At 36.8% G+C, this 13,999-nt stretch overlaps 1 protein-coding gene across 3 annotated transcripts in view; it reads right to left on the reverse strand.

Moving 5' to 3' along the window:
- The window catches only part of LOC117321134 (mucin-12-like), a 30,477-nt gene that overhangs the window by 6,137 nt on the left and 10,341 nt on the right, over nucleotides 1-13,999 (reverse strand). For 2 of the 3 annotated variants that reach the window (XM_033875601.1, XM_033875600.1), the window contains 7 exons: nucleotides 12,443-12,511; nucleotides 7,018-11,035; nucleotides 6,589-6,715; nucleotides 6,151-6,277; nucleotides 2,656-2,774; nucleotides 2,457-2,539; nucleotides 320-432 (listed from right to left, as the gene is read on the reverse strand). In XM_033875601.1, the coding sequence (XP_033731492.1) occupies nucleotides 320-432; nucleotides 2,457-2,539; nucleotides 2,656-2,774; nucleotides 6,151-6,277; nucleotides 6,589-6,715; nucleotides 7,018-11,035; nucleotides 12,443-12,511 (4,656 nt within the window). Of the gene's footprint in view, nucleotides 1-319; nucleotides 433-2,456; nucleotides 2,540-2,655; nucleotides 2,775-6,150; nucleotides 6,278-6,588; nucleotides 6,716-7,017; nucleotides 11,036-12,442; nucleotides 12,512-13,999 lie in introns of those variants that run through there. The other variant, XR_004531225.1, reaches the window with a different exon arrangement.

Raw genomic sequence — 13,999 nt, forward strand, 5'->3', positions numbered from 1 at the left:
TTGCATGCAATATCCAGTGTCCAAGAAAGAATCCTTCCTCCAGTGACAAATACTTGAAAAATTGTGTATCAACTACTGTAAACCAGTTTAATTGCACATTGTTTTTCAAATACAGATGCCTTAAAAACTCCTGATTTTCACCTATAACAGAATCTATCATTTTTAAAATTTTTGCTGCTCTTTTTTTTTCGTGAATCATTAGGTCATTCCCTACAATTTTCTAAAGAATATGTCAAGAACAAAAAAATAAACAAACTTTATACTGAAGCACATGTACAGTAAATCTGTTCTAAATGGATATCCGATAAAGGAAACAAACCTTCCATTTGGATTTCTTGTAGTGACTTGCCCCTGAACTCCCCCACACGGTCATGGTCCTGGAGTAGGAGTATTTTTGCAATTTGTGTTCTCTCCAATACACCACTGGTGCACCTGAATAATGCAGAAATATTTTGATCAGATATGGTAAACAAATCTTAGTTAAGGAAGATAGTTCATTTTTAGAAAATATATTGGGGCATTTATAGTATATATTTTGCAATATTTTACATCATTTTCAATACGATATTTAATTTCACTATTCCCCCATTTTGTATATCTACTTCCTAAATCCCTTATGTTTGTAGTGACTATATGATATACTTGTAATGTAGGAGTACTTAACTAAACATTCACCATGAATAGCAACGCAGTTAATTCGAAGATGCGAAGCATAACTAAGCATGGCATATTGCCAAAAGCATACATGTTGTTACACCACCAGTAAGTCAAGACAAGTGCTAACTGTTCATTTGTTGCATTAATTATTCACTGGGATATGCACCGTTTTCAAATTTTTAGAAATAAAATATCAGCTATAATATAAAATAATTGCAGCCAACTTTATATATCATTGAAAATAAATTTGCAAAACTTCGAATTATCTTAATATTATAAGTTATCATAACTAATAATTGTCGCAAATTAATTTTTTTTTTTTATATTTCAAGAAATATCAGAACCGCATTAAAAAATATTCCTTGTTTTAGAGTTTGTGTATTTATTTTTATCCAAAGCATTCCTTTCATCATAAAATTGTTTCATAGGTGTTAACACAAAAGTTTCATGTTGATCATTACAATCAGACATAGGAGACATATTTGATTGTTTGGAATTGAAGAAAAATTGACAATAGGCATGAAAGTTACAAAACAGAATACCAGTATGGATAATTATTTATCTCATAACTGCTATAGGTTATACAACTCTGAAGTGGTTGTGTTTTTATTGATATTTGGCGGGGAGTGATATAAACGCGCGTGCTAATATATCACATGTGGTATATCAATCGACCTTCACCTTTTTGTGACGTCATAATAGTTTTTTGCGTACAAAATTTGATTGCCGTAAGAAATTCATACGTAATTTGTGCAGGCAATTACAATATGGTTTTGTTATGAGATAAATCGGATATTAAATGCGTTTGAGTGTAAAATCAGACGGTGAACTTTGACCCAAGCTGCAATTGTTATTGACGTCATCAATAATCTAATGACGTCACATCACCGGGTCCCGGACGTCACCGTTACACTTTATTTGCATCCGCGAAATTATACTTGGCCACGTTTCCCTTTAATTTAAGCCGATATTATTGTGGTAGAAACAGGTCACACGACTCAAAATTGTTGGATATGGAATTTATTTCACACTCGTAAGTTATTTCTTAAAAGTTGCAAAAAACACTCGCTAAAGCTCGTGTCTTTTGTAACTTTAAAAAAATAACTTACTCGTGTGAAATAAATTCCATATCCAACAACCACTCGTTGTGTAACCTCTATATATTTCTCCGATGGTTGGTACATGTTACGTCACTCCCAGCCGGTGGGATAACATGACGTCACAATTAAATTTCTTCAAGTCTCGTGGGTTATACTTGAAAATTAACTAACTCGACTGGATATAATCCGTAATTCACTCTCACTCATTAGATATTATCTATATATCTGGTTAAGTTTATTTTTTAATCAAACATCAAAATGAATTGATAGTTTGGGCACATATATTAAAATCAATATTAATTTATTATATATTAATATTAATAATCAATTATATATGCGATCTCTGTTTATCAATGATAGAAAAAAAATGCATGGCTAACTGTCCTATCTCTATCTTTGGAAGCCCGGATATACCGGTAATGTGTTTTGTATATTTCTAGTAGCCATACAAATTGTTGATTTTAGTGCATGGGTTTGAGTTATTTAGTCATTAATTTTGTATCGACAGTCTGTATTTGTTTATTTCCGTATTTCCAAGAGTGTTTACTTGTTAACAAGAATAAAATATAGAGAAAGTGACCATTTCTTACAGATTGGTACAATGTTAAATAAACAATAATATATATATAGTTTAACATATTAAACCAATGGACTATCAGAAGGCATGTTACTCCAAGACTAGTTAGACTACAAACCTACCTGTAATGTATCTTGTGTACATCAAGTGAATGGCCCATGTGGTTAATGACCCATTCCATTTCGTTCGGTTTAAGATCCAGAACCTGAAACAAAAGCAAAGCAAAAACTAATTTGTAAGTAAGACATTAACATATTCTTCATTCTAAAGTTTAAGCTCTCAAGTAGGTGCATTTGTTTATTCAATACAAACTACAATTACCTGTGTTATTGTTGCCATGTATTTTCTGAGGTTAGTACTTGTTATGGTTTTTGGATCGCTCAGGTTTGCGTTGTTACATGCTTTTGCTAGTGCATCATATGCACGGACTACACCTTCGCCTATAAGAAAGACCATACAAAAATCAAGCATTATTGCATTTACAAACATGATGAGGAGTGCATACGTTCAGGACATAAAACATTAAAAAGACATTAAAAATTCTCCCAGCAAAGTTAAATAAAAATAACGTCATTACTACAATGCCTGTATATGACATCTTTATATACCCTTATTAGTCCCAGACCTAGTATCAGGTCGTGGTATGATAAGAGGTGATTTGAAAATGGTAATATCATAACCTGCTTCTAATGATGTTTGGAGAACAAAATAATTGGAAACAAAAACAACTAAATGGTTTGAAAGATGTCAATGTTGTTGCTTGAAAGACGCATGTACACTTATTTGTGACAAACGAAATACACATCATTTCATTTTTTGTGCAGACATAAAAGAAATAGTCGAGTCCAACGCCTGAAGAAAATTACCATCAACCCAATTACAACCAAACCTACAACTATTATCAAAATCAGTGCCATCAAAATTAAAGACACAAGCAAATTCAATGATTCTGCATTGTCCTCCATCTTTGAAATAAATGTCACATGACCTTGATCTGCCCAAGGAATATGGGGTGCAACCCACATATGCTGGTAATTGAGAATATTTTGGAACATTGGGAATGCTTATTTTGAAACAGGAATGTTTGCAATGAAGCAATGTGATGAGGGATCTAGAATTGTAAAGATACAATATCAATTAAGTCAGAAAAAAGTACATGAGACCGACAGCTCATCATGATCTAGATAAACTATTCACCTTACTTTCTGGTAAGAAGCAAATTCATGGAATTCAAATCCCACGATTGCCCCCCTCCCCAATTCTTAATGGGGGTAATTATATTGTTAGTAAACTCTAAAGGGGTTATGTTATATGTTCAAGCTGTTATTGCATGGAAACAGCAGAAAATGACATTTTTCGATAACCAAGGAGCCAAAACTCCCCCAAATAATGTTCACCAAATCTGGCAATCAAACTTGGCTGAGCCCTTTAGGCATTGAGTCTTGTTACTAAGTTTCAAGATAATCGGATAATATTTGTAGCAGTTATTGCAGAAACGGAAGAAAATGACATTTTTCTTCAATCAAGGGGCCTTCACTCCACAAATAATGTCCGCCAAATCTGGCAATCACACTTGACAGAGCTCTTCTGGTATTCAATCATGTCACCAAGTTTCAAGAAAATCAGATAATATTTGTGGCAGTTATCCACTGGAAATGACACATGGACAGACGGACAAACCCAAATTAATATCCCATTTTAGAAAAATGCTGGGGGATAATTACAAAAACGAATGGAGTAAGTAGGGTGCAACTCATGAATATATACAACACAGGAAAAGTGATAGCAAAGCCAAACAAGTTAACATGGGTGTATTAAAATAAATGCAATGAATACGTATATTAATTTGAAACCAAATGTAGAAATCTAACATGTCAATTTAGTTATGGTGTGTAAATTAAACCATTTTAAAAGAAGGTTAGGCCAAACAGCATAGAAATATGCATAATTACTTTCACATCACCAAAATAAATAGGGTTTGATTAATTGATTTCCATTTAAACCAGAGTTATTACAAGAAAAAAAATACATATGAGAGTACAAACATATGTATTTCAATAGACTTATGGTAATAATGTTAACTATACAGAGGAGCCCACTTATTTGCATATCGGTTATTTGAATATCCCGCTTATTTGCATAAAATTCTCAGGTCCCGATTTTTTCCTTCTTTATCTTTGTATTTTAATCCCGTGTATTTGCATCGACTAAAACACCGACTCCCGCTTATATGCATATAAAAATTCCAAAAAATCGAAAATTTTAATTGATTTTAGGGTACTTTTGTGATTTTCCCTTAATAAAAGTTTGATGAAATGTGTTTCAACTTACATATTGATTCGACACGATGTACAACGTTATCTTATCATTGGTTCACACTTCGTCATTACAGGTTACGTTCGATGCATCGATATCGACATTAAGTTATTATTCAGACCATATCAGTAGCAATGTGCAGAAGAATTACTGAATAAAATATGTATATGCCTCATCTTTTGATGAGATTTGTTTATTAATTATAGCATCGATCCAAACCTGTGTTCTGTGCACTTGAACACTCGCTGAGGCAGGTTGCGATCGCCATGATTGTTTACTAGGCGCGTTGCATTGTGGGGGCATATGTGTAATGAACGACAACTCTTTGTTTGTGTGCGCCATTTTCCAAAACAAACCCAAACGACAATAACATGTCACGGTCATTTAAGACAGTCTATTGCTTCAGCAGTTCATCATCTATGATCAAACAACTAATATACTCATAGCAGGAACACAACGCATCTCGAGACGATAATGAATGTTAATTGAAACGATGACATTGTACATCGTAGTGCCAACCCACGCGCGTATGACTGATATCGGACCCAGAGACTCGGAGTGACAAGTAGTAAACGATGAAGTGTATGCAAATATTTGTACATTTACAAAGAATAACAACCCATGTATTTCGTATTAACTCTTATATTTTAAATAATGTTTTTTTTTAAAATGTATTGTTAATGCAAATAACGTAAACAATCATATAGCGCCCATTTTGAGTACCTACCTGACGATCTACATAGTGTATAAGAGGGGCCAAAACCCAACTCCGCCTATACGAATACTCCGGTTATTTGCATATTTTGTCGTGGAAAAAGGGGTATGCAAATAAGCGGGTTGCTCTGTATTACAATAAGAAAATTGTAGAAAGTTTTTCACATTAAGAAAGATTCATTTGTGGATTCACACTTCAAATAACTATATCAAAAATATATGTCACAAAAGTTTACCAAGTATCCAGTATATTATATTACAAACATTAAAAGATTAAAACCACAAGAAAGTAAAACATATTAAGTATATTATCATGTTTAGAATATCATCTAACATGACTTTTTGTGTATCATCAATCTTTCCCAATATTCAATGTTTAGGGACAATAATATATTTATGATTTTTCAAACAATGCTGTCAAACAATCGGTCTCTGCCTACAAATAACTTTGGACACTATCAGGAAGAAACCAGCTTATTACATAATCTGCTAATTGTATCATAACTATGCATGTTTACTTTCACATCCCAAAAATAGGGTAGGCAGGTTGAAAATTGTTTTTATTTTGCATTTCCCCCCCCCCTACATTGGTTATGTACCGGGGTATCATAGATTACTACAGGTACAAAATATAATGTTTTTTTTATAAGGCAATCATGCTGTCAAAAATAGCTTTCATCCTGGTCTACCCACCAACTACTGACACATTGTTGTTATCAACTGACTTATCATGTGAGGTTTACAATAAACTTGATACCAATAAAAATATGTAAATATTAAACAAACCTTTTGAGGCAAATACATAGATGTTCTTTTCATCAATCCCTGCACACTTTCTGGTATCCTCATCTGTCAGGTATTCCATGGCTGACATGGTATCATTTGGAAGAATAATAGGTACACCTTTTCCTGTCTGAAAAGAATGATTTTTCATTCAATAACCAATAAATAAGCCTCTGAACAATATGTACATTAGATTTCAATTTTCACTTTCCCCTCTCAAAATACATGTATACTGTACATGACTATTTTCATAGACCTTCCCACATTTGTGGTTACACGGACTGACGGTCATGCTATCAACGTTGTTGGTCGAAAGCGACAACTTTATTGTCATCAAACATCACTATACATGCTTGCTAATTAGTTTGGCCATGCTTTGTGCCTTAAACAAGTTTTACCATATTCATTCAAATGATTCAGATAAACTTTTACTGATTATACCTTTCCTCGCACTGTGATAACAACTTGGTTCTCCAACAGTTTCTTTTCAAACTCAGTATAACCTCCAACCAAATGCCCAGCATCCATGGCATCATCACCCCTTTTTCGTTCCCTATAGTCTGTCAATCTAAAAATACAGATATGAAAGTGGGCATACAGGAGAAAGGCTGAAACTGCATTACACCCTAATTACCTCAACAATAAAACAAGTTTTTAGGTTATTTCAGACTAAAAAAAAAGACATTTTCTTCTGCAATAATTTGAGCAAAAACACTTAAGATTTTCATCCGAACTAGTAAGTTTTTGAATTAAATTTTGGAAAGATTCCTTCAGTACTTTTTGTTTACAGATGGACGACGTATGGACACGGGGCGATTTCTGAGGCATTTTTCCAAATTCAATTCTAAACATAACTGAAAGAAATCTTACCCAATTGCCTGAAGCTCGCCAGGTCTCCTTCGATTGTACATAAGCAATCTGGCAGATACAATTTCCCCCACACTACGAAAATTGTCCAGACTTTTGTTTGACAAATCCATATCTGCAATCTTAGCCTTCAGATAAAGGCTGAGGTTTCTTATGTCTTCAGGCACTGGCAGTTTATGGCTTTTTCTGTATATTCTCTGCTGCAAAAGTACTCTGGCTAATTTTGTGACTCGTGTTGCCCAGTATATATTCATTGCTCTGAGGAGGTTTTCCGCATCGTCACGTGCTGCTTTGTCGCCCTGTATAATCGCCAACCCAATTTTCCCACAAATCAAGCGTTTTATGTCAAAGCCTAGTTTGATTGCGTTGCTTGGGTGTTGTAAATTGTCTTCATCATATGTGGACGGGGATGCAACAGATAAGGTTGCTGTCACGATCGCTTCCAAATGTTCTGGTTTTAAGTAGTCCCAGAATGTTCTTTTTTCACCATTAGGACCTAAGGGAAGTGGTTTAATAGCTTTGAGGTTCAGAAGTAACCTAGACACAAGTCGAATGATTTCTGCAGTATAATTTCCACGCTTCAATTTGTTACCTATATTTTTCTCCATCCATTGGTTTCCTAATTGTACTATGAGAATATCATCCCTTGCTGCCTTTCCTACCTCGTCCATTTTCATTTTTTGGAATACTTCTTTTACAAGTTTTTTACTTGCTATTGGTTCAATCCTTTGACAAATTGTATCAGATGCGGTTAATAATTCTGAGGTTGTTTTTGTGGTTTCCATATCCTTGGTCTTTGCAGGACATGTCTTCTGATGCTTCTGTATCAATTTTTTCCCCATCCAGAGTAAACAAGCAGGACAGGGGCCATAATCTGACAAAATGAATGATGAGGTTGGACGTCTTTCCAGGAGTATTTCTCCTTTTTCCCGTTTTATGTTTCTCATGTTGAATTCATGATTAAAACGGGCTCTGATCAATGTACGGAGTCTGTTTTTTTTCTTTTGATCTTTTTCTTCTTTGATCTCTTTTATAGATGAGACACCTTCATGTTTAACTTGGTTTCTTTCTAAATGCTGTGCAAAGTTGGAAACCTTGATACCACAAACAGAACAAAATTGATAACTGTTATACACCCTATTCACTTTTTTCTTTGTTCCAGTTTTAGAAGTGTCAGACTTCATGACTTTCTTGATGTACAACTTTGGCTTTTTTTTATCTCTAAGCACTGTTTCTTCTTCAATATCACTTTCACTTTCAGTGCTATGATCATATGAAGGCTCATTCTCAATGTTTGACTCAGCAGTTCTATCTGTCTTTTCCTGCTGTGGTACATTATTTGAAGGTGTATTGCTCTTTTTGGCAATATTTCTAGACAACATGGGATACACCTCACTATCTTCACTACCTTCACTCTCTTCACTGTCACCACTATCAGAAGCAGTCTCTGCAATAAGCCAGTCAGGATCATGTATATCTGAAGCAGTCTCTGCAATAAGCCAGTCAAGATCATGGCATTCCATGCTACCTGTCTCCTGCTGTTCATCAGATGGGAAAGTGGTCTGCTGTGCATCAGATGTCAAAGTGGTCCGCTGTGCATCAGATGTCAAAGTGGTCCGCTGTGCATCAGATGGGAAAGTGGTCTGCTGTGCATCAGATGGGAAAGTGGTCCGCTGTGCATCAGATGGGAAAGTGGTCCGCTGTGCATCAGATGGGAAAGTGGTCTGCTGTGCATCAGATGGGAAAGTGGTCCGCTGTGCATCAGATGTCAAAGTGGTCTGCTGTGCATCAGATGGGAAAGTGGTCTGCTGTGCATCAGATGGGAAAGTGGTCCACTGTGCATCAGATGGGAAAGTGGTCTGCTGTGCATCAGATGTCAAAGTGGTCTGTTGTGCATCAGATGTCAAAGTGGTCTGCTGTGCATCAGATGTCAAAGTGGTCCGCTGTGCATCAGATGTCAAAGTGGTCTGCTGTGCATCAGATGTCAAAGTGGTCTGCTGTGCATCAGATGTCAAAGTGGTCCGCTGTGCATCAGATGTCAAAGTGGTCCGCTGTGCATCAGATGGGAAAGTGGTCTGCTGTGCATCAGATGGGAAAGTGGTCCGCTGTGCATCAGATGTCAAAGTGGTGCGCTGTGCATCAGATGTCAAAGTGGTCTGCTGTGCATCAGATGTCAAAGTGGTCTGCTGTGCATCAGATGGGAAACTGGTCCGCTGTGCATCAGATGGGAAACTGGTCCGCTGTGCATCAGATGTCAAAGTGGTCTGCTGTGCATCAGATGTCAAAGTGGTCTGCTGTGCATCAGATGTCAAAGTGGTCCGCTGTTCATCAGATGTCAAAGTGGTCTGCTGTGCATCAGATGTCAAAGTGGTCCGCTGTGCATCAGATGTCAAAGTGGTCTGCTGTGCATCAGATGGGAAAGTGGTCTGCTGTGCATCAGATGTCAAAGTGGTCTGCTGTGCATCAGATATCAAAGTGGTCTGCTGTTCATCAGATGGGAAAGTGGTCCGCTGTGCATCAGATGGGAAACTGGTCTGCTGTGCATCAGATGTCAAAGTGGTCTGCTGTGCATCAGATGTTAAAGTGGTCTGCTGTGCATCAGATGGGAAAGTGGTCCGCTGTGCATCAGATGGGAAAGTGGTCTGCTGTGCATCAGATGGGAAAGTGGTCTGCTGTGCATCAGATGGGAAAGTGGTCCGCTGTGCATCCGATGTTAAACTGGTCTGCTGTGCATCAGATGGGAAAGTGGTCCGCTGTGCATCAGATGTCAAAGTGGTGCGCTGTGCATCAGATGTCAAAGTGGTCTGCTGTGCATCAGATGTCAAAGTGGTCTGCTGTGCATCAGATGGGAAACTGGTCCGCTGTGCATCAGATGGGAAACTGGTCCGCTGTGCATCAGATGTCAAAGTGGTCTGCTGTGCATCAGATGTCAAAGTGGTCTGCTGTGCATCAGATGTCAAAGTGGTCCGCTGTTCATCAGATGTCAAAGTGGTCTGCTGTGCATCAGATGTCAAAGTGGTCCGCTGTGCATCAGATGTCAAAGTGGTCTGCTGTGCATCAGATGGGAAAGTGGTCTGCTGTGCATCAGATGTCAAAGTGGTCTGCTGTGCATCAGATATCAAAGTGGTCTGCTGTTCATCAGATGGGAAAGTGGTCCGCTGTGCATCAGATGGGAAACTGGTCTGCTGTGCATCAGATGTCAAAGTGGTCTGCTGTGCATCAGATGTTAAAGTGGTCTGCTGTGCATCAGATGGGAAAGTGGTCCGCTGTGCATCAGATGGGAAAGTGGTCTGCTGTGCATCAGATGGGAAAGTGGTCTGCTGTGCATCAGATGGGAAAGTGGTCCGCTGTGCATCCGATGTTAAACTGGTCTGCTGTGCATCAGATGGGAAAGTGGTCCGCTGTGCATCAGATGTCAAAGTGGTCTGCTGTGCATCAGATGGGAAAGTGGTCTGCTGTGCATCAGATGGGAAAGTGGTCCACTGTGCATCAGATGGGAAAGTGGTCCGCTGTGCATCAGATGGGAAAGTGGTCTGCTGTGCATCAGATGGGAAAGTGGTCCGCTGTGCATCAGATGTCAAAGTGGTCCACTGTGCATCAGATGTCAAAGTGGTCTGCTGTGCATCAGATGTCAAAGTGGTCCGCTGTGCATCAGATGGGAAAGTGGTCCGCTGTGCATCAGATGTCAAAGTGGTCCGCTGTGCATCAGATGGGAAAGTGGTCTGCTGTGCATCAGATGTCAAAGTGGTCTGCTGTGCATCAGATGGGAAAGTGGTCCGCTGTGCATCAGATGGGAAAGTGGTCCACTGTGCATCAGATGTCAAAGTGGTCTGCTGTTCATCAGATGTCAAAGTGGTCCGCTGTGCATCAGATGTCAAAGTGGTCCGCTGTGCATCAGATGGGAAAGTGGTCTGCTGTTCATCAGATGTCAAAGTGGTCCGCTGTGCATCAGATGTCAAAGTGGTCTGCTGTGCATCCGATGTTAAACTGGTCTGCTGTGCATCAGATGTTAATCTCGCACCTATAACAAGAAAAGTATTTAACCATCAGAGAAAGTGAAGCTCATTAAATTGTTTTTCATGAAAGTAAAATTCTGGAGCTGTTACGTTCAAGTTTAATACCAAGATAATGATCTAGTATCAAAATAAAAGCGATCTGTCAACTTTTTAATGTAACATATACAAAGTTACAGTTGGCCATAACTAGAACATGAAATGAAATTTCAAGCTTAGATTCGAACTCCATCTGTAACCAACTAGGTTGAAGCCATATACCAAATTCACAAATTGATTACTGTAAATCACAATATTTTCGCAAGTACCACATTTCGCGAGGAACACGCCATTGACTTATTCGTGAGTATATAACTTCTCAACATATAACTTCGCGTTGAGTCCGTAAAACAGGTTATTTATATAGGGATAATATACACTTTATAATTTTCGTGAGTATTATGAATTCGCGAATGACCCTCTTCACAAATTAACGCGAAATATATTACCTCGCTAAAAATAAGTAATCTACAGTAGTTGAGGAGTGGCAAAAAATTGTGCAACACTAAAGTGTGACTGAAGACACCTACGGTAGGGGACAGACAAAGTGAACCATTAAACCCGAAGTGTCCATCAGGCTTCCAAGGTGATGCACAAACTATCAACTTCAATTACTACATGATTTATCAAACTGATAAAAAGTAAAAAAACTTACATCATCTCTGATAGAAATTCTTACATGCTATGCAAATGCATAAATCTTTATTCATAATCCATAAGTTTAATGTCAGAACTTTTGTTTGGTAAGAATTATCAGGAAATTGAAAATGACATAAAATAGAAAATTCAACTGTTTCGCATTATATATATTCTCACACCTGGGATTGGGTTTTCCCGTAGTTTTACCTGTTTGAGATTTTTCTGTCTCAACCTAGGGTGAGACAGCTCGTGCGTTGATTATGACGTCACGTTTGAAGATCTTTTAGTACTCGCATAAACAGAATTTAACGTGTTGTAAAACACTTCATAAGTCTTAAATTTTCATATTTTCTGTTGTTCAGGTGTGAGAAAAAAAAATCAATCACTAGTAATGGTTTGGGAATGAGAAATCTCACACCCTTGGGCATAGATTAATTGTGTAATTGAGTAAGACTCGGTAAACCTCGTCTTAGACGGCAAATTTATGTCCTCGGGTGTGAGATTTCTCTATCCCACACCATTACTAGTGATAGATTCTATTATTCTCACTAGTGCTACGCACAAATGAAAATAATAACTTGTGAAATATATATTTACTGGATAGAAAATCATTGAATATCCTATACATGATGTATATGCAAATGAAAAGCTGTTGAATGACAACCTTGTACAGGTACACATATGGATGTAGAACAGGAAGTCCACGGAATGTAAAATAGCAAAGAAAGCATAGTTACCAAATGCCCATTCCAGATCCTTAAGAAAACATCTTGAGGTTTCTTTCATCCTCTTCTTTAGTAGTGCAGCTGAGATAAAACATTAATATTATGTTTATAAAATATCAAAATCAGAGATTATTAAACAGTATTTTTATATACAGAAATAATTAATTTTTAGTTGATTTACCTTCATTTTAGGCACTCTGAATGGTTAAAGAATATTTTCATACCTCGATGAAATAAAATCATTGATAAGCTCTGCCTTCTGCATAACAATTGGCTGGGCCTCAAGGAGTCATTACATTTTGTGACATCATAGTATAGACTACCCACTCGTGTATTAACGTTCTTAAAAAAATACTTTGTCTAGCATTGCAATGAATTCACCTCATAAAATGTATTAAAGACATTGTTTCCTTAATATTTTACATTGCATGTACTTGGTTGGGACCTCATAAGGAATGTTTGTATAAAGTTATACATATATGTTGCTGCAAACAATCTTCCTAAGACCTCTATTTCAAAACAGGTGAAAGCTTAAGTTAGAAAACTGACTTCATGCACAATATATCTACATACCAGAGTCAACAAACAAGAGTATAAAAAACTGTAAGGTGCTCACATGTTAAATGTTACCAGCTATTAAATTATGTTGATTGTTTTGAAGAAATTGGCATTGTCAGTGCTTCTTAATACTCATGAACTTTAAAGTGGTTGAGAATAAGTTGGTTAAAGAAAAATTTACGACCAGCTGGACCAAGGACATGTGAGCTACATATGAATTGAATTGTTGTCTGATGGTGATTATTGGCCATATGAACCCCATTTAGGTGTAGATAAATAGAATGACTTTCAGCAGGACATCATAATTATTTATCTACACATATGAATGGGGTTCATATGGCCCATAATCCACTTCAGACAACAGTTCCATCTCTTTATTAACATTGCGTTACTTTGATCCATTTGAAGACTTTAAAACTATCACTTTAATTTGTTACCAGAAGTGGAAATCGAATTGTGATTATGTGACTTTATAGAATTACAGCTGATATATAACTATTACTTATATCAAATAGACCAAACACACATTTAATGTAAATATGTTGTTATAAAGAGGACGGACTACAAATGAAATCATGCAAAAATCAACATAAAACAAGCATCAACAAATCAAGCAGCTCTCACGGATTGGAGCATTTTAGAGCAGCATGAATAAAATGGTCGAGAAATGATTTTCATTCAATTAACTTTAATGCTGCTTATAGCCCCACTCATAAATTGGGGAGTTATAAAACATATAACAAAAATGTGACACAGTAAAAATGTTTTTATGCAAAGACATCTCCAAATCAATAGAGAACATGTGTTCTAAAACATTGCCTAGTGCAGAAAAAAACCCTACATGCAATAATATTGTAAACAGTGTACATGTATACGCTAAGTGCACTTAATCATATCAAAGATGTGATGAGTCTTTTGGTCATAAATAGATACTTTTTAAGTGTCATATATATCTATTTCAAACGGTCCCTCTGAATTTTAAACATTTCATTTTTACCACAATTTTCAAAG

The sequence above is a fragment of the Pecten maximus genome, unplaced genomic scaffold (genome assembly GCF_902652985.1).
Source record: "Pecten maximus unplaced genomic scaffold, xPecMax1.1, whole genome shotgun sequence".
Taxonomy (NCBI): domain Eukaryota; kingdom Metazoa; phylum Mollusca; class Bivalvia; order Pectinida; family Pectinidae; genus Pecten; species Pecten maximus.